The 27,336-nt window shown below is 36.8% G+C and overlaps 1 protein-coding gene across 2 annotated transcripts; it reads right to left on the reverse strand.

The window, feature by feature from the left end:
• Positions 1–619: 619 nt before the first annotated feature.
• Positions 620–26,364, reverse strand: ppp2r5ea (protein phosphatase 2, regulatory subunit B', epsilon isoform a). 2 transcript variants are annotated; one of them, XM_051875257.1, is made up of 14 exons: positions 25,866–26,364; positions 13,171–13,331; positions 10,930–11,126; positions 10,701–10,802; positions 10,379–10,471; positions 9,894–10,024; positions 9,739–9,798; positions 7,308–7,452; positions 7,088–7,141; positions 6,918–6,968; positions 6,557–6,676; positions 6,024–6,151; positions 2,373–2,474; positions 620–2,286 (listed from the first exon to the last, which is right to left on the reverse strand). In XM_051875257.1, the coding sequence occupies exons 2-14, from the start codon at positions 13,325–13,327 to the stop codon at positions 2,184–2,186; spliced, it is 1,443 nt and encodes a 480-aa protein (XP_051731217.1). In that variant the 5' UTR covers positions 13,328–13,331; positions 25,866–26,364; the 3' UTR covers positions 620–2,183. The 2 variants fall into 2 exon arrangements, with proteins under 2 accessions (XP_051731217.1, XP_051731219.1); XM_051875259.1 differs by having other exon boundaries at positions 7,308–7,416; positions 25,866–26,363.
• Positions 26,365–27,336: the final 972 nt, after the last annotated feature.

The raw sequence follows: 27,336 nt of genomic DNA on the forward strand, positions 1-27,336 counted from the left end.
GCCTACATACAAACAGTATTACTTTACTTTATCATGAATAGTTAGTATGCGACTACCTCAAAAGCGATTGCGGGGTCTCGTGTGATAATTGATGACTCCTCTTCTCTCGTCAAGGTAAAGTTCTTCATGGCTGGAGAAGGAGCGCGAGACCAACTAATTAATGTAGCTTGCAGCCCCATCTGTTGGTGAAAATAATCACTACACGACTGCTCTGGTAACCAACATTGTATCAGGGTCCGTCGCATCAGACCAATCTAACTGATTGCACTAAAATACCACGTTTAGTTTTACATGAAATTAATTCTCTAGAGTGGAATGTGTTTTAAGGTAAACTGATCGACGCACAAACTGGATTAAAATGGCACATTTAAGCTATTACTAGATTTACTTAATACACTTCGCCATTCTTATTTTCTCAGAACCAAGAGATCATAAAATCTATTTTTGTCTATATTAATTATAATATTCTTAGTGTAATGAATACACTAAGTCTAATAGGTCAATCAGATTTTCAATCTGCAAATACAGAACTTCAAATTCAGAAAAAATATCTTAGAAACTTCCAAAAAAAAAAAAAAAGCACACATGGGAAGAAAAAAAAAAAAAAGCAAGCAAACAATTTATCACAAAAAACAGGTTTATTTAATATCTCTTTCTTTTTTAAAATAATTAGATTTATTCTATTCATCAAACCCTTTCTTTTGAATTTTTTATACATATCAAACTTGGGCCATCATAAAACACAATGAGCTTGGGAGAGTTAAAACAAGGAAGAGAGAAAGAGAGACACGTGATTAAGCCAAAAAAATAAAATATAATAAAATACATCCTCCTCACATGTAAAATCCACAACCACGATTGTTGAGACTTCAAATAAAAGAAGAGAAGAAAGGGGGCTGAAGTCCCATGAGAACAACTAATGATCTAACTCGAAGTGCTGTTTAGTTCTAGCCTGCCCTGGTGGCTGGTATTTCAGAAGAGAGATTATGGCCTACCGGATCAGAGTTTACCAACATAGGCCCTAAAAACCCCAATACAAGCAGGATTTCATTTCAAACACTCAATGAACAGAAAGAAAAACCTTGTCTTGCTGAGCTCGGTCATGTAGACGACATCCAACCACCCTGAAATCGAAAACTAAGAGCCGAGCAGTGGAAATCTGGGTGGAACATGAAAAGAATGTTCAGAATATTCTTTACGAAAAATATATATGTCACGTAACGGTTTTAAAAACACTGGATGAGCTCTGAACACTGTGTGCCACCGAAATTCCAAACTAGTGTCCTTACTAGTGTCGGAGAAACTGAGCTTGACATACTCTTGGTTACTACTGAATTTCCACATGGGAATTCCCAAGAGTCTCCACAGCAGACAGCATGAAACTATGACCAGATCATTACCTGGTTCACAAGTTAAAAAAATAAAGGTCCTCAGAGAGGTTTGTCCTCTTTATTGAGCACAGGTAACCACCGTAGCCGGCTGCGGCCCATCTTGGATGTTAAGCTTCCTGGTCAGCGAAAAGCACCTGTCCATAATGTACAGTAAAGGACCAGGCTGATCATCCTGTAAAAGAAAAAAAATGCACACCACAGAGAGGATGTTTAATGTTTTTTTTTTTTTTTCTCCCCACTTCTGTTTTCCTTAGATTCACGTCATGGGTTTCTGGTTTGTGTCCCCTGAGTCAGGGGAGTCAAATTATGTCTAGATGGAAAAGTCTCTCTTCATTAAAAAAAAAATAAATAAAAAAATTGTGGTGGCAGCGGGATCCTCATATAAGACATCTTTAATCGCAGGGTGAGCACAGACCCTAAAGTCCCAGGGCACTTCCTTGGAGAACAATATCGACATGGAGACACTGAACAACTTCTGAACTGAAAGGTTTTTTTAAAATATATCCTTTGACCATAGTTGATTATCATTTTACCATATTTTTTTTACAACAAGGAGTGCACATTAAGTCTCTCTTCAAATTTTCTTCTTTTTTTTTTTTTTCTTCTTCCTTTCAGTGTAGTAGTATGATACAGGAAAGAAGGAGAGGATTATTTACAGTGCTGTTGAAAGAGAGGAAATGAATGAGGGAGTGTGCGGTAAAGTACGCAGCATGAGAAGCAAAGAGGGGTCCCTGTGGAAGAGTAGAAAGGGATTGGTTGGGGTCAAACAGAAGGTTGGAGGCGAGGTCCGTGTTAGGTGGGAATGACACCGTCGCTGTTCTGGATGCCCCGTCTGAGCTCCAGGTCCTCCAGCTTTCTCCATAGATCCTCCCGTTCCTTGTCCTTCTTCCTTTCCCTACAGGAGAGCAAGAAAGAGGTTATTTGAACCGCTTTGTAAAGTGCAGGAGTTTAAAACAATACTGTACACTGTATGTTTCTTGCCTTTGCCTGTCTGATTTGTAATTGGCAGCGAGTTCATCAAACAAAGCGCTGTTCATCTCCATGAATGCTTTGAGGACATTGTAGATCAAAGCAGATATTGCCCTGATGGTGGAGAAAAGCAGACATGAACATCAAAACACTTTGTCTAAAGTTTCTACTCTGCAATTAATAATACACACCATTCAAAAGTTTGGGGGTGAGTAAGTTTTTTAGAAATTAATTTGATTAAGCAAGGCTATATTAAATTGATCAAAAGTGACAGTTAAGATTTTTCCATTATTACAAAAGATTTCTATTTCAAATAAATGCTCTTTCTTTTGAAATTTCAACTTATCAATGAATTCTGAAAAAAAAAAAAAAAAAAAAAAATGGTGTTCACAAAAAAATATTAAGCAGCACAACTGTTTTCAACATTGATAAGTAATGTTTTGTGAGCAGCAAATCAATATATTAGAATGCTTAAGGATCAAGTGACGCTGAAGACTGGAGTAATGACTGCTGAAAATTGTCATCACAGGAATAAATAACTTAAAATAACTACTATAATATATAAAAATGTAGTTTTACATTGTAATATTTCACAATATTATTGTTTTCACTGTATTTGATCAAATAAATGCAGCCTTGGTAAGCAGACTTTATTAAAAATATTGTATTAATTTAAAATCTTAAAGGGTTAGTTCACCCAAAAATGAAATTTCTGCCATTAATTAATCACCCTTATATCATTCCACACCTGTAAGACCTTCGTTCATCTTCAAAACATAAATTATGATATTTTTGATTAAATCCGAGGGTATCTGATTCTGAACCACACATAGGCAGCAACATCATTGCACCTTTTGAGGTCCAGAAAGATAGTAAAAACATTGATAAAATAGTCAACGTGACTACAGTGGTTCAACCTTAATGTTATGAAGCGATGAGAATACTTTTTGTGCGCAAAAACAAAACAAAAATAACGACTTTATTCAACAATTTGAACTCATCATTGCGTCAGCATCACACTCATGCATCGAGCTGCTCACGTGTTCCACATCGGCCAATACGGAGTCGGCGTTCGGACGTAAACAAGGAAGCCTGCACTGAGTTCACTACGTTAACTACGTATGACAACAGTTCAAATTGTTAAATAAAGTCATTATTTTTGTTTTGTTTTTGCGTAAAAAAGTATTCTCTTAACTTTATAACATTAAAGGGGGGGGTGTAATGCTATTTCATGCATTCTGACTTGTTTACACTGTTAAAGAGTTGCGTTCTCATGCTAAACATGGCCAAAGTTTCAAAACACGAGTTGGACGTATGACAGAGTATTTCTATGCCAAATATACAACTTCCAGTTGTGGACAGGTTTCGCCAAATTTTTTTCAAATATGGCCTAAATGACGTCATAAAAGGGTGGAATTCCTTGTATAGGCACTTCTCCCTGATAAGCGTGCGCACACACATCACCCAGAGCAAGAGCAACAGCACACCCATCAACGCAATTCGCTCGGGATACAGAAGCCGAGAGATTTTTCAACAATGGCTGTGTCCCAGTTTAAGGACTACACCCTTTGAAGGCTGCATACATCATCGAAGCAGTCTCATTTAAGAAAAACAACTGTTAGTTTGCAACGTAAGAAGGAAATTACAGTATTTTACACCTCACAATGAATATCAGTCAATTTTATTACGGTTACTTTTCTTAAATATGACATCCTTGATGACGTATGCAGCCATCAAATGTGACCTCCGGAGGACGCAGCCTGCAAAATGAGACACAGCTCCTGTCACCAAAGGAGTGTGTTTTTGGTTGTGAGGGAAATTACCTTTTTCAGCTTCCCAAAGAACCCAGCGTTAAGGGAACAGTGGATGAAGTTTGTTTTTCCGGGGCAGCAACGGAGTTGTGCATGTATGTTTGTTTGTTCCTGGGATTTCGGTGATGAATACTTCGTAAACGAGTCCCAGTTCGGCGCTGGATTTGCAGATCGCGGGTGGTGAGTAAAGCTGCATCAGATGTCTGTGTTTTGTTGGCAATCGGCGCTCAAGTGCATAAAATGTAAACAACGCGTTTTTGTTCCCTTTTTATTTATAATGATATCGCAGCTAGCAGGCAATCTCTACGCAAAAGCTGCGCACGCTCGTGACTCTTTAGCTCTGCCCACGGCACTGATGGCAGGCACGCCTCCAGGAGCTCGTTTTTTTTCGGAAAGACTCAGTACAGCGTATCTATCTTTTATAAATATGATAAAAGTAAAGACTTTTCAGAGATATGAAGGATGCAATACTACTCTATATGTACTCAAGATTAACATGAGATTGGCAGAAACTGTGTGTGATACCCCCCATTTAAGGTTGAACCACTGTAGTCACATTGACTATTTTAACAGTGTTTTTACTACCTTTCTGGACCTCAAAAGGTGCAATGATGTTGCTGCCTATGTTTAGTTCAGATACCCTCGGATTTCATCAAAAATTTCTTAATTTGTGTTCCGAAGATGAACGAAGGTTTTACTGGTGTGGAACGACATAAATACTTAATTACAGAAATTTTATTTTTGGGTGAACTAACACTTTAATATATACATTATATGGACAAAAGTATTGGGACACTTGGCCATTACACCAACACAACAATTTTGTGGGAATTTTTGCCTATTCATCCAGTAGAGCAGCAGAGGTCCTCAACCCTGATCCTAGAGACCCACTGTCCTGAAAAGATTATAACCTGCATGTATATTTTCAAGCGACACTGAAGAGCTTGATTATCTTCTTTAGGTGTTTTTGACTGGGATTAAAGCTAAACTCTGGAGGACAGTGGGTCCCCAGGACCAGGTTTGAAGACCTCTGCAGTCAAGCATTTGTAAGGTCAGGGACTGATGTTGGACATTAAGTCCTGGCTAGCAATCTCCTTTCCAGTTCATCCCAAAGGTGTTCGATGGGGTTGAGGTCAGGGCTCTGTGTGTCGGCCAGTCAGGTTCTTACACACCCAACTCTCCAACCATGTCTTTATGGACCTTGATTGTGCATTGGGGCATTGTAAACCCCTGAAAAACAGTCCCATACACAATTATCCCTCCCTTCCACCAAACTTTACAGTTGGCACAATGCAATCAGGCAGGTAACGTTTTCCTGGCATCTGCCAAACCCAGACTTGCCCATCAGACTGCCAGACAGAGAAGAACGATTCGTCACTCCACTGCTCCAGAGTCCAGTGGTGGCATGCTTTACCCCACTCCATCCAACGCTTGCCAATTGTACTTGGTGAGGTTTGCATGCAGCTGCTTGGCCATTAATGCCAGTGGAAGTTTGTAACTCTTCAGCTATGGAATCAGCAGAGCATTGGTGACTTTTTACGCACATCAGCACTCGGTGACCCCACTTTTTGACTTTACATGGACTGCTGTTACTAAACACTTCCACTTCTCAATAATACCACTTACAGATGAGTGTGGAATATCTAGCAGGGATAAAATTTCACAAATGACTTGAATACACTGAGCTCTTCAGAACGACCCTTTTTTGACACCAATATTTGTAAATGTAGACTGCATGGCTAGGTGCTTACTTTTATAGACCTGTGACAGTGGGTCGAATTGAAACACCTTAATTCAGGAATTAAGAGCTATGTCCCAATACTGAATACAGTGTGTATGACATGAAACTCACGGGTTCCAATGCTCTTTGGAGATCCTGTAGAGACTAGCGAACATGATAGGCAGGATGACGCTAGAGTTTTCCTCAATCAGACTCATGATGTACTCATTGTTCCAGTAGTACAAGGCTCGCTCTGCCACCTGAAACAATATACAATCGCCATTTTAAACGTTTTAAAATAATTTAATATCAGTAATTTTTACACAGGGGTTTTAGACTGCAGAACCTGAAGCACTCACTTGCACTCAAATGTGCCATTTTCATGCCAAAAACATAACTTAACTAAACACTTAAGTAAAGACTTAAAAGTGGAAGCAGAGTTGATTTTGCAAGAGCAAATGTTTCTTATTTTTTCTTAATTTAATAGATCTTATGCCCAGAATTTTGTGATATTAATGATCCAACATGCTAACAGAACAGTGGACTGGTAACGTAAGCAAATATGGATCAGGGTTTCCCTGGGAAATTGCTTTTGAATATCTTCATGTTTAAGTTTCTAGCTATTATAAAATATCACAAGGTTTGTGAGGGTGGAGTGTGTTTACCTGAAAATGGGGGCTGGACACACATCTAGCAATCTGTTTGAAGAGTGGATCCTGGATCTTAACAAACTGAGTGGGCTCAATCACATCTAGAATCTCCTCCAACTCTCCAAGAAACATAACCTACAAAAAAAAACAATGCAGTCAATGTTACAGAAACATTTAGGACAAGTATGTGAAGCATTTCTCTTGAATAATGCATGAAAATAATAGTGGAAGAAATCATATCTTCACTTTCTAAGACTTTTTAAATTATGGTTTGGTAGAAGATTCAACAGTTAATTTGCTTTTGAGAGCAAGTCACAAAAAAATGGAAACTGGAATAATGATTTGCAGGTAGGATTCCATAAAATGAAGACATTACCTCTTTTTGACTGCAGGTTTTTGGCCAAAATTTTAACAAGCCTCTGATCACCTGAAAACAAAAAACAAAAAAACAATCAGAGGCAAACTAGTGAAAATCCAAGGAACAAGACGAAACAAGATGGGACTTGATGAAGAATGAGGAAGATAATAGTGACAAGGAACACTTACAGGTTCTGTTAACGTGGGATCTTTCTCTAGGAACTGTACAATACAATAGGCCAGCTACAAAAAAGGTGACTGCAGATTAATATAAATGCATTTCAAATGTTTAGATTCATAAACTGTGCCATAAACAAGCATGACAACAAGGATTTGGTTTCTTCTATCCTTGAAATGCAAGTAAGCAAGCACAGACGTGTAGATATAACAAACAGTTGAGTGTGTGTACCTGGGCATGGAAGAGAGACAAGCTCCTCACAGTGTGCAGAGGCAGCAGCACTTTCACAAGGAACTGTTTGTGCTCAGCTTTGAGAGGAAGCGCAAAACCATTGATGATGCTGTAAACCAGAGACGTATGAGGCTTCACCGCTGATCTGACATTGATAACCACGACAAAAACTGATAATATGCAGGAGACTGAGACATCTAAATGACACCTAAAGGCCCTGATATACTTCAAGCGAAATTGAAGAAAAAACTGGTGTGATGTCATTTCGAACAAAATCAGGCCAAAACGAAGTTTGTTGTGTGTTCGTTTCGGGAGTTCGAAACAACTTGCGAAAGCGATCTTTCCGGAAAAGTTCTTTGACATGTTCGGTCCGTCAAGGTCAGACGTCCGCGAGTGAAAACATGAACACACTGGAAAGCCACTTTATAGTAGAAAAAGAGGTTGTAATTCTGATGAAATGAGACACTGGCACTGGTTTTCATGTTTATTACTGTAAAGCTGCTTGCTTTTAAGCAATCTATTGTATAAAGTGCTATATAAATAAATGTGACGTGACTTTAGAGTGCCAAATTGCAGAGCTTGTGCAAACATATCCATATTGCTATGATCAGATTCTTATACAGGTGCATCTCAATAAATTAGAATATCATGAAAAGTTTTTTCTGTAATTTAATTCAAAAAGTAAAACTTAAATATATTCTAGATTTATTAGACAAAGTAAAATATTTCCAGACTTTTTTGTTTTCATTTTGATGATTACAGCTTGCTGCTCATCAAAATCAAAAAAATCAGTATCTCAAATTATTAAAATATTTAATTTCAAGTTCTATTAAATTACCATTCTCAGGGTATAAATACTGGGTTTAGGTCAGTAATCCCAACAGCAGTCATGGGGAAATCTGCTGACTTGACCAGAAAACGATCATCAAGACCCTCTACAATGAGGGTAAGCCACAGACAGTCACTACTGAAAGAGCTGGCTGTTCGCAGAGTGCTGTGCCAAAGCATATTCATAGAAAGTTGACTGGAAGGAAAAAGTGTGGTAGGAAAAGGTGTACAAGTGAAAGGAATGACCGCAGGCTTGAGAAGATTGTCAGGCGAAGCCGATTTAAGAACTTAGGAGAGCTTCAAAAGGAGCGGACTGAAGCTGGAGTCAGTGCATCAAGAGCCACCGCACATAGACGTCTTCAGGAAATGGGCTACAACTGTCACATTCCACGTACCAAGCCACTTCTGAACCAAAGACAACGTCAGATGCATCTTACCTGGGCTAAGAAGAAAAAGAACTGGACTGTTGCTCAGTGGTCCAAAGTGCTCTTTACAGATGAAAGTAAATTTTGTATTTCATTTGGGAAATCAAGGTCCCAGAGTCTGGAGGAAGAGTGGAGAGGCACAGAAACCATGTTGCTTGAAGTCCAGTGTGAAGTTTCCACAGTCAGTGATGATTTGGGCTGCCATGTCATCTGCTGGTGTTGGTCCACTGTGTTTTCTGAAGTCCACAGTCAACGCAGCCATCTACCAGGAAATTGTAGGGCGCACTTCATGCTTCCATCTGCTGACAAGCTTTATGGAGATGCTGATTTCATTTTCCAGCAGGATTTGGCACCTGCCCACACTGCCAAAGGTACCAAAAGCTGGTTCAATGACCATGGCGTTACTGTGCTTGATTGGCCAGCAAACTCGCCTGACCTGAACCCTGTAGAGAATCTATGGGGTATTGTCAAGAGGAAGATGAGAGACACCAGATCCAACAATGCAGATGACCCGAAGGCTGCTATCAAAGCAACCTGGGCTTCCATTACACCTGAGCAGTGCCACAGGCTGATTGCCTCCATGCCATGCCGCATTGATGCAGTAATTCATGCAAAACTGATCTTATGAAGTATTCTAATTTTTTGAGATAGTGAATTGGTGGGTTTTTGTTAAATGTGAGCCAAAATCATCACAATTAAAAGAACCAAAGACTTAAAGTACTTCACAGTCTGTGTGCATTGAATTTATTTAATACACGAGTTCCACAATTTGAGTTGAATTACTGAAATAAATGAACTTTTCCACGACATTCTAATTTATTGAGATGCACCTGTACTTTTATATATAAAAAAAAAAAAAAAAAAAAAAAAAAACCAACATGCTGTTTTCTCAGTTTGATGCACGATTATTTTGTTATTGAGAGGGCAGCACTTATTTACATATTCATCTAATCGCCACTCTCAGCAGTGTGGGCAGCATCGGGATGTTCGCTAAAGGTATATCGAAAAAGAACTTTGCCGTGAGTATATCGGGGCCTTAAGACAGGGTGGAGTAAGATAAAACAGGAATGTGACCTTTTTGGGTCGCCCCTTCATTGTCTTCCCAAACTTTCAGTTTCTTGGTTTCAATTTCTCCACATCTCTTCCAACCAATTAATAGGTTCTAAAATATGACATACCTTCCCAAAATCTCCAGCAGTTCAGCTACGCCATTGAAGCGTTCGGTCTCATATACAAAACTGTCAAAGCAGGACAGGAGGAAAAAGAGCTATGTCAGCATACTGTAATATTTTATCTTGTATATACAAAACTAAAAAGCTTGACAGTTACTTACCAAAGAAAAATGTTGTTGATCTGTTTGCGGATGAAGGCCCTGAGGCCGAGGAACTTGCCATAGATTCTGTGCAGAACTGTCTTCAGGCAGTCCCTCTCCCGCGGATCCTCGCTATCAAACAGCTCCAAGAGCTAGAAATTAGGAAGAGTTTTATTAACTACATTATCTTCATCATAAGCAATGTGTATCGTCGAAATAAAACAAAAACCAACCAAACCAAACACTGATTTGAGATTAAATTAATTATGTGAGAAGAGCGCTAGTTCAGTAACAGCACTTTAGGGAACTGGTTATCAGTGACAACCGTAAAATGTACTGTTTAGTGGCAATTATTCTAAACTATTTGACAACAAATTGCCACAACTGACCAATGAGAATAAACTATTCCAGAGAGCTATATCAGTGCTGTTTTACTGGCAATAATGGCTTCATTTGATTTATACTAGGATGAGAAGTCATATAACATTTCACAGGCAATCACTCACCTGTAATACAAATTTCTGGTCAATGTATTTTTTGGCAACGCTGGGCTGAAATTCCTGACTTTCCAAGAAGCGAATGAAGAACTCATAAACAAGCTTAAGCAGAAAAGGAAGAGAGAAATCAGAAAACTTGTCCTTGAAAGATGAGATATTTGCAAGGTCTCATCTTTCAACTGCACAAGACTTTTATAAAGCCCATGTTTTATTTATACATGTTTGACCGTTGAAATATAAAACACAATGCATGTAGAAACAGACAAAGTGTAAATTAAGTATTTACACTGATTAAGTCCTATTGCATTTGTTGGCAGCCAGGGCTCTGTACCTGTAAGTGTGGCCATGAGGCCTCCAGCGTGGGCTCATCTTCCTCTGGGTCAAACTCGTTACTGTCACTAGGCGGAAGAGTCCGAAATATATTGCAGGACACCTGTGACAAATCAAAAGGAGGAAACACTTGAGGTATATCTGAAATATTGATATAGGCATATAAATTAGATGATAACAGTAGAGAAAATGTCCAATCACACAAGAGGCTTCTAATCTTTGAATCTTACCATTTTGACCACCTCGGGGTAGGTCTGTTCAGTCAAGTAACCCCGGCTGAGGGTGACATAGTCCACCAGCTCATTAAGGGTGGACCGCTTATACTCTTTCATTTTGAGGTCAGAAAGTGTGTCCAAGAAGTCAAACAGGGTACAGCACTGCTGCAGCTTCTTGAGGAACAGCTCTGGTTGCTCCTGCGCAGAAACATCTAGACAGAAAGAGAACGAGATTTAATGCAAAACAGTCCAGTAGTACTAAAGTTACACAAATGGTTTATATCAACCTCCTTGACTTTCGTACTGTAATCTGTCTCACGTTTCGGGACTGTTGATGGGAGGCCTAAAATACTTCATTATTAGCTTGGAGGTCCATCTGGCATTTAACCCCTATATATTCCAAGTAATAGGGGCTTGAGTTTGAAAAGCCATTCAAGACACAGTATATGTGCCATAACCAACCATTACAGTGATAATGTTCATGTAGTACGAAGGTTTATCAACAGTATTTGAATACTTTAGACAAACAGAAAGATAGCGCACACACACACACACACTTTAAGCAAAACAATGCACAAAGACGTTTTTAGGCTTTAAAATGATAAAACAACACATATACTGTTCACAAATGAAGATAATGTACATACTTTGTGGTTGTCAAACTTCAGTCTAGGGCTGGGCGGTTTTTCTGATTTTTCGATTAATTCGAATTTATGTTTTGCCTCGATTTTATTATTTTTTTTAATCGAGAAATCGCGATTTTGAATAAAAATGTTAGCAAGCGTTCAATTAGACATGCTGACAATACAGCAATGATAACCGTATTAGGAGAAGGAAATGATCCGACCTCACGATGGCGCCGGCGCGCCTGATAACCGCTCTATGAACGGAGAACACATCACTAGCTATTCTTAAGCGGCTGTTCATTCAGAAATCCGTTATTGCTTTATAAAAATGAGAGGCAGGCAGTGGAACGAGAAAAAAGTGCAAAATTATTAAACGCGAGTTGAGCTTTTTTTTTTTTTTACTTGACCGCCGTGTTTTTAGAATGCCGTTTCATGGGTGAGACGCTGCAAAAGACGCGAGACAAGTGCAACACCTAAACATGTCCGCCAAACATAAAAACAATAGGACAAATAGCGCAATGGAATGCAAACAGCTGTAAACCTGTTTGATATTTCATGTTTGCATGATGGTGACAGGCTGAAAGCTGCTGTTGTTTTCTGTATTTACAACGCATTTGCTGTTAATAGCCTATTACTGGTGTTATTTATTGCTATTTTTGGCTAAGAAATATTTAGCATTTTCTTATTTTATATTATTTCTGAGTAGGATGTGTTTAAGATAAATTTGTACAACATTTGTCTTCATATTTCAGGCATATTTCTGCAAAGATATTTAACAAATTGTTTTACATTTACACTATGTTGATCACTTCATGTGTGGTGCACTTGGAGTGGAACTTCTTTTTTTTTTAACCAGATTGTTAATAAAGAGAATGTTACTTAAATCATATTGTAGTTAAGTTAAGGTGACTAGTTAAACAGTTAAAAAAAAATAATAAAATAAATCGAAATCGTGAATCGGTCAATCGTTCTGAAAAATCGAGATTTTATTTTTTTTGCCATATCACCCAGCCCTACTTCAGTCAAACATGTTCATGATTAATGTGATGAACTACACTTCAGAAGCAATGACTTCTTACATCCACAACAAATAAACTAGGCAATGACTGATACACTACTATTAGTTGTTGTTTTTTGGAAAGTTTACAATATTATAAAAGATTAATATTTCCAAAAAAATGTAGATATATTTTCTATTCAATTCATCAAAGAATCATGAAAGAAATTTAATTATATAAATTATACTTTAAAATATATAAACAAAAAACAAAAACCTGAAAATTGTAATAAAACATTTTAAATTGTAATAATATTTCACAATATTATGGGTTTTACTCTGTGTTGATTAAATAAATGCAGCCTTGGTGAGCATAAGAGACTACTGTCCAACCCCAAATACAGACATTAAATCTGCGACAACATGACAGACTTGACAGAACAATCCCATCTTAACATTTAAGACCTTTCTTTCACATGGGTCACACAGGTTTGACTGCATTCCGTTTCGCTTTCCTTTTTCGCTATTATAGTACAACCATCTTTATCAGCTCTATCGGACCAATTAAAATAGCTCAAAGCCACTGTGACATCACCAACCATTATCTTCATGTGTCACATAAACAGAGCTTACCTTTCAGCAGAGGCAGCGGCACCAGCTCTATGGGCTTGTCCTGAGATCTGAACTGGGATGAGCTCTGTGCTCGTTTCTGCCTGGCTTTTCTGACAGACTTCCTGGAGAAGCCGTCCACCTTGTCCACCGACGGGGCTGTGGTGGCTGCTGAAGACATAGCCCTGTGCCGGAGAAACAGAGAACAGTCAGGTATAATGTGCAGAATGAATGTAAAATCTTGCACAAAATGAGATTAAAATGAGAGAAAATCATGGTCAACATGTACTTCATATTTAATTTAACTGGACAAAAAAAAAAAAAAGTAAAAAAAAAAATTAGATGTGAAAAAAAAAGACAGTAAGACCTATATTTTTATGCAACCAACTGAGCGGACTGTACAACCTCACACATTTTCATTCATGTTAAATTAAATATGGCATGAAGAAAATCCATAGTACTCAATGGAATACGAGTACTGAATATGCATACTTCCCTACTATATAGTATGTGAAAAGAGTAGTATATTTAGGGCTGCATGATTTATCGCGATTAAATCGCACGTGATTTGGCAAAGGCTGCGATTATTTAATGCGCAGCTTGTCAGAGCTGTACGGCTCTGTGATCAGTAGTAAATGCTTCTCCATCTGAAAACAAGAGGGCACTCTTGTGCAGAAACTCAAAATATGCCCTGCCGCAGAAGAAGATAACACGCATCATATCGCTGTAGCTGAATAAACAGAAGATTGAAATGCTTTGATTGATTAAACATAACTAATAAACACACGACTGCCTTATTCTGTGTAAGAAGCCACATCTCACAGAAGGATGCTCAACTGTCATTATGAAGTGAGTCTGGAGTAAAAACATGTTATTAAATGTTGTCTTTTGTTGGACAAGATGTTAATAAATGCTTCTCATGTCTGGAAAGATGTTTGATGCGTGTTGCTTTTTCAAATGTACATTATAAGCGATTCAAACTCGCAGTGCTTTCAGATGGATTAGTATTTGGAGCCATACTTCATTGACAAGCTGCACATAAAAAAAAAAAAAAAAAAATAATAATAATAATAATAATAATAATAATAATAGCAGCCTTTGCGAATTCATAAGGGATGTGTTTAAGGGATAATCGCATTTAAGTTCAATGTTATTTTTCGTATTGTGCGATAAATCATGCAGCCCCAGTATATATTCACAGTAGATTTTCCACAAGAGTCTAAAGTGCACATCAAATGGACACTTAACTATCCCATGAGGCCACGGGAGCGGATTTATGAATGGCAATGAAGCGACACAAATGACAATGTAGGTTTACATTACTTCCGAATTACACTGATAATATATCGAAAATACTTTTTTAATGGTTGTGAAGAACTTATTCAAAAAAAAGAAGCATGCGATTGTGAATTTAGCTCTCGTCAAAATGCCCACTATGGCTATGATTTACGACTGATGATTATTTACGAAAACATAGTCGGTTATGTCTTCAGTGAACGTAAACAGTTGGGAAAACATTAGATGTGAATCAGTATATTGAATCTGTGCATTAGATTAGGGCTGCAACAACGATTCAATAAAATCGATAATAATCGATGATTTTCATTATCGACAACGATTCACATTATCGATTAGTTGGGTCTGCCCACTGTGCACGGAAGACTTCCGCCAGTCGCGTCAACTTACAGCACTGAATAACGCATTTCTATGGACAAAATACATCTAAAAAATAGTGAAGGGAACAGACTGAGCAGCTGCGGGAAAGGTACGTGATCAAAGCTGATCAAAACATGAGAATTCTTTATTTTAAGCTTCAAGTTAATGCATTAGTGTAATGGTTTGCCCTGTCAGGCGCTTCTACAGATGCATGTGCGACCAGAGCGCAAAACGTTCATTCTACAGCTATATCCTTATCTGTAAATGTTACAAATTCACGCAACCATTTACAATTTGCATAAAGGCTCGTCTTAAACTACAGTCTGCGTTAAACTTCAAACTTTACTGAATGAGCGCCGGCGCGTGCACCCGCGTCAGACAGACGGACCGCGGCAGAGAGGGATATTCAGCGCAAAAAATATTCATTTTGCTGAAATATCTGTTGTTTAAAGTTAAATTTAGATTTAAAAATCAACATGTCATTCAAGTATTTTATAAGAGTAGTAACCGTAAAGGGATAACAACATATAACTGAATATAAATGTAAGACGTTTCTTATAGCCTATTTACAGGATAAATAAATGACAGTAAGAGATGATTGTGTCCAGAGTGAATGTGTTCCTGCAGAACATTTATCTTGCCTGTTGGTTAACTCTGACTATATTCAACTATATTCATATATACAGCGCTAAAGTTATTAGACATCTGATACCCAATGTATGGTTTGTGCCACAGGTCAGGGCAGCCTAAACTATCAGTATTGGTGATTAATCCACCAGTATGTGTAGGCTCTTTAGTCACAGCAGTATTTCTAAAGCTACAATATATTTATTTGTTGTTATCCATACATTTTTTATTTTACTGTTTTACAAGAAAGGCAGGAAAAAGTAAAACACTTCATAGTTTGTTTGTTTTTTTTTTCCTTCAGATGCCCAAATTACAGTCAATAAGAACAGAGACTGTTATTATTTTTTTTTATGTGTGAATATTATTTAGAAACTATTTAGTTGTTTCAGTTTGTTATTTTCCTAATAAAATGGCAATAGCATTTTTAGCTTTAAACAAGTTTTGATAGATTCATAAAATATTTGTGCTCTCTCTTTATTATGACAGGTAGTCTAATAAATTAAGCGCTATGTTTTCATAGAATTTAATTGGCACATTTGTTTTTAAGTGCATTGGGCAGGATGTACAATGGTGTTTTTTTTTTTTTTGTCAATAAAATAAATAAAATTAGGATTTTTTATCCGATTAATCGAGAAAAAAAAATAATCGGCCAACTAATTGATTATCAAAATAATCAGTTACAGCCCTACATTAGATCTTAAAGTGACAAAAGCCTAATATGCCTGCTGCTGTCTAAACATGTGTCGATATACAGTAATATGATATATCTCACAATAATGAACATGCATAATATTGTTATTGTAGGCACTTCAAAATACAGTGAATAATTCCTTATTATGAATTACTCAGATTTTTAGAATGCATTTTAAGAATCAACCGGCTAAAATTTACAACACTGCCTGTATGCTGCGTCAAAGAGGCACTCTTTACTTTTTCCCAGTAAAAATTAGAAGTGCAAATCCGTGCACACTCTTAACGGCTAATATTGCCCACAACCCTTATATTTCATCTACAACAGGATTGTGAACTTTTATAACGATGCGTTTGGTCATTAACTTTTAAATGCATCATTATGAAAACATGAAGAGAGTTCTCCATGACTGGCAGATCAACGCAATACATTTCTCTCAGAAATGGTAGGAAATTAAATTTAATTGAATGTGGAGGATTTTAACTGTTACAAGATGATTGACGACAGTTTAAATGGTGACAGGATGCACGTAACTAAGCGTCCGTTAAAGACGCAATTATGATGAAGTAGTATGTCTCAATGCTTGCATACTCTTCTGCTACACACTCAAAAGTACTTTTTCTTCACAAAAACAGTACATACTTTTAGGGCATAGTATAAGTAGGCGAATTGGGAAGCAGCATATGTTTCTGAACAGTATTTAAATGTTTCAAACAGACATTCATATTTTTGTATTCACTATGTTGCTCAACACAGCATCAAATACTCAATACTTAAAGATATAATAAGCCATGTATTTTCAAACCTACAGTTTTACATTTTAATCTGGATTAAACCATGCCCTATGTTGATTGAAAATATGAAATATTTTCAATAATTCTTTGTTATTGTTCGGTAACACTTTACAAGGTTTCATTTGTTAACATTAGTTAATTCATTATTTAACATTAAAAATACTTCTAAATCATTTATTAATCTTAGTTAATGTTAAATTCAGTATTATGTTATATTCAGTATTACACTATTTCAGTAAAAGTTGTATCTGTTAATATTATACTTAATGGACCCGAACCTACAATGAACAGTTATTTTTATTAACAGTATTTTTATTAACAATAACAAAGAATAATAACTACTGTAACAAATCTAGCCTAGATATTGCTCATTGTTAGTTAGTGGATTAAGATTAAACGGTAACACTTTATTTTAGGGTCTTTTAACTAGTTGTTTATTAGCATGCATATTACTAGAATATTGGCTGTTTATTAGTACTTAGTAAGCACATATTAATGCCTTATTCTGCATGACCTTATTCTACATTCTTAATCCTACCCAATACCTAAACATAACAACTACCTTACTAACTATTAATAAGCAGTAAATTAGGAGTTTACTGAGGGAAAAGTCGTAGTTAATAGTGAATATGTGTTCCCTATACTAAAGTGTTACTGATTAAACTAATGGGCCTCATTATTAAGTGCTATACCTATTGTTCTCTATATTGTTCTCGCTCAACCCTAAACAACAGTTTAAAGAATGTGATTGATAATATAATTAACCAACATGATGCTCATGCCTTCAATGTCAAACAAGTGCGATTTATTTTGTGACAAGCAAACTTTTCATCTTTGGAGTTTGATGAGGCAGTTGAGGGCAGTAATACTTTAATTTGGCTTGATCCTTTTATCAAAGTTGCAAATCTCTCTACCTCAGCTTGTTTAAATTAATAAATAAAACAATTAATTTTTAAGTTCCATGTTCTGTCATCTATTTTTCAATTACTTTTCTTGTTTTAGGTTTTTGCTGTATTATTAGTAGAGATATTTTAGTCCCATATCAGTCATAATTTTAGTAGTGACAACACTAATCTAAGGGACAAATGCAAGCGAGCTGCCTACAGGAGGAGGCATTTTAAGAACATGCTCCAGAGTCTGTTCCAAATTAAAATCCTCACCCAGTCATGATCAGGACAGACGTGTACTTGAACACTTGACCTGTACCTGTTTCAGCTTTTCAAATGCAAAGTTAGTAAACAGCGATGAGTTATCACAGGTTAAATTGTACTTAGATTGACTTGAGGGGCTGGTGTCCCTGAGGCTTCTCAGCCTTACATAAGGGCTCAAAACACACCCACAGGACTGCTGTGCACTGGGATTACCGTGGGCTGGATGGGACAGGAAGTGATAAGGCTTTAGCACTCCTCCCAGGCAAAGCAGGAAGTAGAGGAGTGGCAGGAGGAGGTGAGGACTTCACACTGTACACGTGTTTAGCAATCTAGGCCATATAGGAGTGGCGTGTTGGACATGATGAGTGACAAAACAAAAAAGCCGAAAAAACAAAACAAAACCCAAAGCAAAAATGAAACTGAAAAAAGACAAAAAAAAACAACAATTTGGCTGTGTTTAGACATTGAAATAAAGATTTAAATCATTATTGTTCAGATTCCAGTAAAATTCCTAAATTTAATTAATTCTTTTATTAATTTGTATAATTTTTATTAATAACTATGTACTTAAATATACAAAAACAAAACTACTTTTTAGCACAATTTTCTCTTCTAAATCTACTGAACAACCGGACAGAAATTAGACTGGTTCTCACATGCCTCATGTGGACAAAACACAGTGAACTAACAGTTCAATTCATTTATAGAAATAAAAAAAATTCTGTCATCATTTAATCACCCTCAAGTTGTTCCAAACCTGTATAAAAAAAAATAAAATAAAAAAAATTCTCCTGAACACAAAGGAAGATATTTTGAAGAATGTTGATAACCAAACAGCCAAATAGTTGATGGACCCCATTGACTCTGGGGTCTGTGGGGCCCTTCAACTGTTTGGTTGCCCACATACTTCAAAATATATTCTTTTGTGTTCAGCAGAAGAAATAAGTTCATACAAGTAAATGATGACAGAATTTTCATTTTTGGGACCTTTTGAGACAGACTTATTCATAACTCGAGAGTTCAAGTTTGTGTTTGAAGTCCTTAAAAAGACCATAATGTAGAATAATGAAAATCATTCTTCCCAACTAAGAACCAGTTCTTGGATCCTAACCCCACTTGTCTTTTCAGTTAAAATGTTAACATCCTGACACACTGCTATGGTAGGAGCTGGATGAGAATAACAGACAGCTGATTAATTTCACAGCAGGCACAGATACTTTGTTTTCCAGAGAGAATCTACAGGGGGTCTATGGATGTGACCTTCTGTTCTGCCCCATGTCCTACATTTGGTTCATGTGAATTTCAGGTCCAGCTTACCAAAACGAAACCTAACTAAAAACCAGAGAAAACAAATTAGCTATTAGCATTAAACATTAATAATTAAACATTCTATAGATTTTTAAACACACATCACCATTACTAACTAGTGTAATAACTAGGGTTGGGACAATATATCAATGCCTCGCGATTCGTGGATCGTTTCTGATATTTTCCAAATGCATCGCAAATCAATTCTGAGCTTAGTTTTTAACAGCAGATGGCGATCTAGGCTATTTTTCAACCGCACAGTTAAATGCTTGTGAAGAAGACCACTCGTGTGTTCGGCTGAGTCTGAGAATGTATTTGAGATTAATGTAAACAGCCCACTGCAAACACCCTTGTAATTCGCTTTATCCTTCAACCTTCAAACTTTATGAATGATTATTTTTTAGAAGGTTCAAGTGGTGTGTGTAAGGAATTGGAAGGAAGCGGAGTACGGCTGTTTTTAAAGCACGCAGTACCATCTGCTGTTGAAAACTAAGCTCAGAATCGATTCGAGAGAGAATCACGATACATACGGAAAATATCAGAATCGATCCAGAATCATTTCTAGATTCGCAATACATCAATGTATTGTCCCAGCTCTAGTAATAACTATTCATTCACAGTAACCAAGTGTTTCTGCACACTAGGATTTTTCTACACACATTACAATAAACACAAATCCATTATACTGCAAAGGTTTTTCACTTTTTCTACAGACTCTTCGAGATGCTGTACTACTGACCTGAACCTTTATGGATTCAAGTTAATGATCTAGGGCCTTTTGCTTTCATCTAGATTCGCCTACAGGGCGTTGGCTAACAGAGTCCTCACAGTTACGGTTACTGTGCAAATCAAAGTGCTCTCATTATGACAACTCATATCATTATCACCAGAGTCCTCCAACAATGACCAGCAAACATATACCAATTAAAAACATTTTATCTGCTGACAAGGAAGGAGCAAGACTCATCTGAAAGTTAATGTAAAGAAGACATAAAATATTTCGCTTAAGTCTACATATCTGGCCGGTTGAAAGTTCGCACTATCACAACTGCTCTGCCTTGGCCTGATATCTCTGTTTCTTACCCTACTTGTGTTTAATCTCCATACTTGGCTTCCTTGAACTTGTCAAAATAAAAGGCATTTGCACTAAAAATGAAACAAACAAAAAAAGTTTTGATGTTTTGCACAGCCATTTGCTATGATGAGCATTGCTGTTGGGTGTACATTTGATTTCTTATATGGGTTTACTGACTTTATCTGGTAGCCAACCAGGTAAAGCTTAACAGTGAAATATGTCCAATTTAAAGTGTTTAATTTAAAAGTAACAAATAAAAGCATACCTTTTATAGAGTCAAAAACTACTTATGCATTCCAATGTAAACTAAAGTTCTTGTAAGAAAGACAAATGCCCTTGGCATTTATAAAAAAAAAAAAAAAAAAAAAAAAAAAAAAAAAACTAATTGTGTGTAATCTACAAAGCAAAAGGGAAAAGCCTCCCAAATGAAAGGCAATGTCAAGTTTAAGCAAGCTCTTATGCTTAATAAATACTCTTTGCTTATAAATTTCACAACTAACAGAGTGTGTAACTGTCAGTTATCAGGCTGATAAATGTGAGGCTGTCATAACACTAGTCATAAACTAAAAGGACTTTGGAGGCAAAGCCATGCCATGTAAGGAAGTGTTTCTGCCATCCCTGAAGCTGCTTGTGTATTGAAAAACAAGAACAAGCCATATAAAAGGGCTCGACAATAAGGACTGTCAATAAGTCAGTTATTGAAATGCTTTATTTTCAAAAATGTCACTTTACTCAATTCATTAATATAACAAATTTGACTGTCTTTTTCTGCAAAACCAGTCCATTTGTGTTTTTTTTTTTTTTTGCAAAAACTTCTAAGTCCACCTCTTTGGACAACATGACATAGTAAAATGTCCATTTCTGTCAGTTTTACAGCAGCAAAAGGAACACTGTTGTGTTTACTTGCTACTCGTGAAATCCTGTCATTGCCACTGTAACGATGGATAAAACATGGTAAAAACTTGCAGCTCGGCAATTGAAAGCCAGCTCATACGCACACTGTCATTCATCTTGAAATCACTGGATTCAATTTGCGTCTTCCGACTGGTTCTTCTGTGGACTTAGAGGCTTTTGCTGACAAAGGCAAGTGGCGTTTAGCCGTTTCTGCCAACGAACTGGTATTTTCTGAATGGGCTGATGCTGGGATTTAGTGGATTTGAAGCGGAAGTATTTGATGAACGTATACTATGTGGGGAAAGCATTCGCTCAATATCACATTTTTGACGAAGGTGGCATTTAGCGGCTTTTGCATCTGACACTTCATTTATTCGAATACAAATGTTACATGGGTCAAAACATAGACAACAAAACCTTTTTCTTTTCTTTTTTTTCTTTTTTTTTGGTGGGGCCATTGATAATTTTGGCGGGGTAAGTAAAAATTTGAACCACTGGCACAGTAGAAAAAAATCCTTTCCTCTGATCCCTATAGAAAAGTAAGTTACATTTAACAGTTATCCTGCCGTCAACCCAAACTGTAACATAAAAGGTCACAAATCTAATGTTTATATTTCTAACTCTTCAGCAAGAAGCAACTAAACACAACACAACCTTAGATACTGACATGGTTTCAGTGATCTGTTTTTCATATGATGAACTGCATGTAGCCCATGGATGCCTTACCAAAACAGAGATGAACTAAAGACCACGAGACCCTTATGTAAAAGTGAACTTTGAAGAACAGCCGACTGCTTTTCCATTATGCGAATGTGTTTACATTATGGTGGCTGTAATATGGCCCTAAACGGCCTGCCAGTGCGAGCCTGGGATTTAAAGCACAGAGAAACAAAGCACCGCACATTTAACAGCGGTCCAAGATTTATTCATTCACCTAACAGTATTACAAATCAACGCTCAAGATACCAAGTTGTTTATTAGATGTTCAAGGTTTCATACACAAGGCCTTTGCATACATCGGTAAGAGAAGGACTGTGATAACATTTAAGTCACTTAATTTAACACAAAATGTAAGCTCACCTTCTTCAGAGTTCATTGACTGAACTACTGAACTTCTCACGTCATGTCAAGCAAGGAAATGTCAACTGGAGAGTCAGGACTTTGACTTGGCTGTTCTAAAGCATAAAATGTCTTCGCCTGAAACTGCTTGGTTATACATTTACTTAAGAGTGTAGGATCATTGTTGTACAGCATGACCCAGATTTGGTTAAGCTTCGGCTCACAAACGGACACCTTGACTCTCTTACAATCTCCTGTAAAACACCCAGGCAAAATACTGAATTTGTTGTTTCACTGAGACAATTTTAAAGGTGTCCCATTCCTGAGATGGAAAAATCAGACCCAAAATATTACACCCCCTTACATCATGAACAGGATGCGGCCACCAATATCTTTCTGGAAGTCCTCCAATTAAGAGCATTCAGTGTTTTCTAGGTGGTTGATTCGCTACACAAACTGATGGTACTGATAGACATGACGTAAAACAAAAAAGGGAGATAGAAAAAAACAACAGCAACAACTTAGCAGTATGTAAAGTGTAAATCTCTGAAAAACGGACTGAAAGTCAATTTATTTCCAATGGAGAGTAACAAATGATATGATCTAATCAAAACTATAAAATTAGCAAAGAACACCAATATTTAGTGAGAATTACAAAAAAAAAAAAAAATTACTGATATTTAAAGTATTTGCATCGATTAGCCCTAAAAACTTTTTTAAAAATGTGACCCTGAACCACAAAACCAGTCATAAGGGTCTTATATATATATATATATATATATATATATATATAAAAAGGTTTCCTGGGTTACTGAGGTTTCCTCAGTATTTCTCAGAGTTTTTTGCAGCGTCAGATTCCAGATTTTTAGTTATAGTTGTATCTCAGCTAAATATTGTCTTATCCTAACAGACCATATTTAGCCGAGATACAACTATAACTAAAAATCTGGAATCTGACGCTGCAAAAAACTCTGAGAAATACTGAGGAAACCGCCTTTAAAGTTGTCCAAATGAAGTCCTTAGCAATGCATATCCTCTCACAAAAATAAATTGATATATTTACGGTAGGAAATTTACAAAATATCTTCATGGAACATGATCTTTACTTAACATCCTAATGATTTTTGGCATAAAAGAAAAATCGATAATTTTGACCCATACAATGTATTGGCTATTGCTACAAATATACCCCTGCGGATTGGTTTTGTGGTCCAGGGTCACAAATTACATTTTGCTTTTGGTGTGGCTATAGTCATACACATTATTCACTCATTTTACCATGGCGAATAAATGGCTGCTTCATGAGTGATTTGTAGGTTCCATGCATCCGCGGGTGAAATGCAACAATCGTATAGGCTTAAAACATGATAATGGTATAGTTCTAATTGGACTGACTGAATTTAGACAAATGCACAATAGGGTTGTAACTAAATAGCGGTATGACGGTATATCATGTATGAACACGTACGATTATCATATTGTGTACATACATACAACGGAGAAAATGTCAGAGACAGAGGCTGTTATCTCTAATCCCATGTTGAAAAATAAGTTAAAATTGAGAGAACACTTAATGAGCATTTCGTCCTTTTATTTGAAAAAACCATTGTCAAATACACTCTGAAACTCAGAAGCTCTTAAATACAACCCGTCAAAATAAAAGTCATATTTTTAACTCGAAGAAATAGACAGAAATATATTACGATTGTACAATAGAATGTACTTCTCAAAATAATAATAATCATAATATTAATAAGACAATTTAATCATTATTTAAGAAATATAATTTGTCCATGTTTTAATTTAGTAAATCTCTGTTCTTATTAATTCATTAGTTATTAATGTAATCAATCAGTTATTAAATGTAATTGATTATACTTTTTTTGATTATTGAAATGTAAATAAAACAAACAAAAGCTTGTTATAATAAAGCATTTGTCAAACCAAAAAAAACTGTTTTCATTCATTTATTGGTCATTTTAACTGATGATATACAATGATACCGTGAAACCGTGATATTTTCTGAGACGGTTATACAGTGAAAATCTCATACCGTTACAACCCTAATGCACAATTTTAGCTACAATGTTGTAGACACCTTTTTTTACCTTTAATAATCATGCAATTAAATATACTATTTTGTCTCAAAATCTTAAGCGACCTGACAAATCTGACTGTATTGTAGTAACCCTTTCCAACTTCAGGAATAGCAACATTCTTTTTTTTTTTTGTCCCAAAGAAACACTTTCACTAATAAATTTTAAACTTTGCAAGCCTCAAATTTAAAGAGCATACTGAGAGACAACAGCTAGAGTCTGTGTGTGTTTTATAAGGAAGGGCCCTATACAATTGACTCATCTCGTTGATTGGAACGTCTGACTTAAATTACAAGCATTATATAGATGGTTTTCCTTTAGATTAAGACAACATTTTTGACAAAGCAAACACTGGATCAATTTTATAAAGCAAACTTTCCTTCTATATATTAGAGTATAGGACTACCCAATCTAAATCAAGAGCTTATATGGACAGTTCTGACAAGTCACTCAAATTGTTCAAGATTTAACTATTTTTATTCTCATCCACAAAGTGCATTTCCTGAATCTCAGCAAAAGTGAGGGTATGATCTTGCACTGCACTTTCTGATGAAACGCACACCCTTGAAAGATAAAAATGTCTCCTGCCTCAATATAAGCACTATCAGACAGAATACCAGGAGGTCAGGAGAGTTTGAATCAGTGTGCCTGAAAAGTCTCAATTGTCAGTCCGTGAAACGCATGACCGCAGCTGTGGAACAAAAACAGGTGTGGAGTATATTGCATTCCCAAGAGCCTGAAAGACAAGGCCAATAAACAAGACTGTTGACTTGTTAAAGCGGGCAAAAGCACAAGAAAACCTGAAGAAGACAACCCAGGTTATTTGGAATTATGTTCAAAGATGAACTCAGTGGACATTCTGGACAACATATTAAATGGACACTTCAAAAATGTCTTATACAAGCTACTAAAAAAGGGGGGGAGGGGGGGAATCAAAACAAGATTACAGCAGATTTAGAAAGTGAGATGATGTTCTCATCCTATCAAAGGCTGATCAGACTCACAACACAAGTGCCTGAGAATATACCTCAACATTTGTGAAGAAAATACAATAATCAATCATCACTGCACAGTGAACAACTGCTGCTCATTTCAAAGCAGTGTCCCAAACCAGAATGAAGAAGGCGTTGCTGAATACCTCAAGTGAGCAGATATGTAAAAAGCTGAATGACAAGATTATAATCTTTAATCTTAACTTCTGAGGTCGATTCGTATTTATCTCAGAGGTTTAGATTTTTATTAGAGTGTATAGTCCTCTGGTTATAAATAAGTAGCTTGTCACACCTCTTTAAATGATCGGACACTTGTTAATTATCACTCTAAAATCACTATTAATTTAGTAAAGCAGTGTTCAATTGGGCTTCTTACCTCTCTCGATGGTTCTCGGGTCCAGGTGGCTCGTTTTAAACAGCTAACCTTGTACTTGCAGGCGACCCAGCTAGCCAGCTAACTCAAACGCTTCACTTGCGGACTATTTAAACCGGTCTCGGCTTTGGAATACAATCCGCGTATGAATGGTGAGGATTTTTCCGACTGAAGACACACCAGAATCCCCGTTTATGAGATAATTAGCAAGCCGCCTGAAGGTATGTCAGCATTGCACTGCTAGCAGGAGCTCCCCGTACAGCTAATCCCTGTAGCTGCCGTCCCAGCCTGCACCAAAAGCCACATTCATACACATTCGCTGACCGACTACATACCCAGATGTTGGTCACTAAAGTCAGATTGTCCTTCTCCTTAGTGCTAAACTCACTCAAATAGCGACTAATTGCTAACCTGTTATCACAAGTAAATGTTAGCAGGCTGTGCTAGTGCTCTGTGCCAATTTTTTCCTGGCTCAAAACAGACCGGTAAACCTAGTATGATGGAACGCTGGTATATGCTATTCAGCCAATAATTGGCCAGTTTCTGCACAAAGAACGAGTGGATTGGTCCCAGGAGCTGTCAATCAAAACGGTTTTAGGTACGCCTCGAAAGTCAAACGTCATTGATGTCGAGGAGCTATGGAGGTAGGTTGCGGCGTAAATGTCTGAGATGGAGATTGGATGAAGACAAGGACCAGAAATGCCCGTATGGCAAGAAATGTCACCCGAGCTGTGGTCTGCTCGGTCTCTGCATGCTCTGTTTTTCTCAAATGAGTTACATTACAACAAATTAATTACGCTTATAAAGCCGCAGACGACTAGAGAGACGACGGTTCCACTAACGTTTCTTATTCTTAGAAAAGGATTTGGGGGATTTTCCCCCGCTTCAATTAGTCCTCACTTTGAACACGATGTTACATAACATGAATGACATTGACCAGTGATGATATTTCTCCTCGTTCATTTTATTCATCTCCATCTATTCGTTCTCGTTTCTTCTGTCAACTGAGAAATGTAATGCTTCCATTGCCACGTTATTTTATACAGCTATTGCAATTACTTTTTTTTTTTTTTAACTAAAATGTAATTAAGAGAATTAATAAACAGTTGTAGTCTCTCAACTTTTTTGAATTGAGCTGTATCTTCAATAGGTTTAGATCTGGGACGAGAGTTTTAAGAATATAACTCCCGCTATTCAGTAGCCTATGGTGTATCGTACAAATTGGTGCTTAAGTGTGTAAATTTTAGCGGCATCTAGCGGTGAGATTGCGAATTGCAATATAGAGAAGCTACAGTGGCCAACGCAGGACAAAAATGTCGTCTGAGACAGCAGAGAGTAGCTAGGCAGGCAAACGCGCTCTGTTGAGCACTTTTGAAAGCGATTTACTTTTACTGGATTTTCTTAGTAGATTCGTAGAACAGACAATTTTTAATAAAGTATAATATGACTTATTTTGGTCCTGAACGACTCGGTA

Source organism: Ctenopharyngodon idella, chromosome 20, assembly GCF_019924925.1.
Source record: "Ctenopharyngodon idella isolate HZGC_01 chromosome 20, HZGC01, whole genome shotgun sequence".
NCBI classification, from domain to species: Eukaryota; Metazoa; Chordata; class Actinopteri; order Cypriniformes; family Xenocyprididae; genus Ctenopharyngodon; species Ctenopharyngodon idella.

Bases quoted from the DNA above. Each gene is read 5' to 3' on its own strand.
- ppp2r5ea (XM_051875257.1), bottom strand. From the start codon at position 13,327: ATGTCTTCAGCAGCCACCACAGCCCCGTCGGTGGACAAGGTGGACGGC. The intron at 10,472-10,700 runs GTACAGAGCCCT...TTTCTGCTTAAG, and splicing joins CCTCATGGCCACACTTACAG to CTTGTTTATGAGTTCTTCAT. The intron at 6,969-7,087 runs GTAAGTGTTCCT...TTTTGTTTTCAG, and splicing joins ATCCCACGTTAACAGAACCT to GTGATCAGAGGCTTGTTAAA.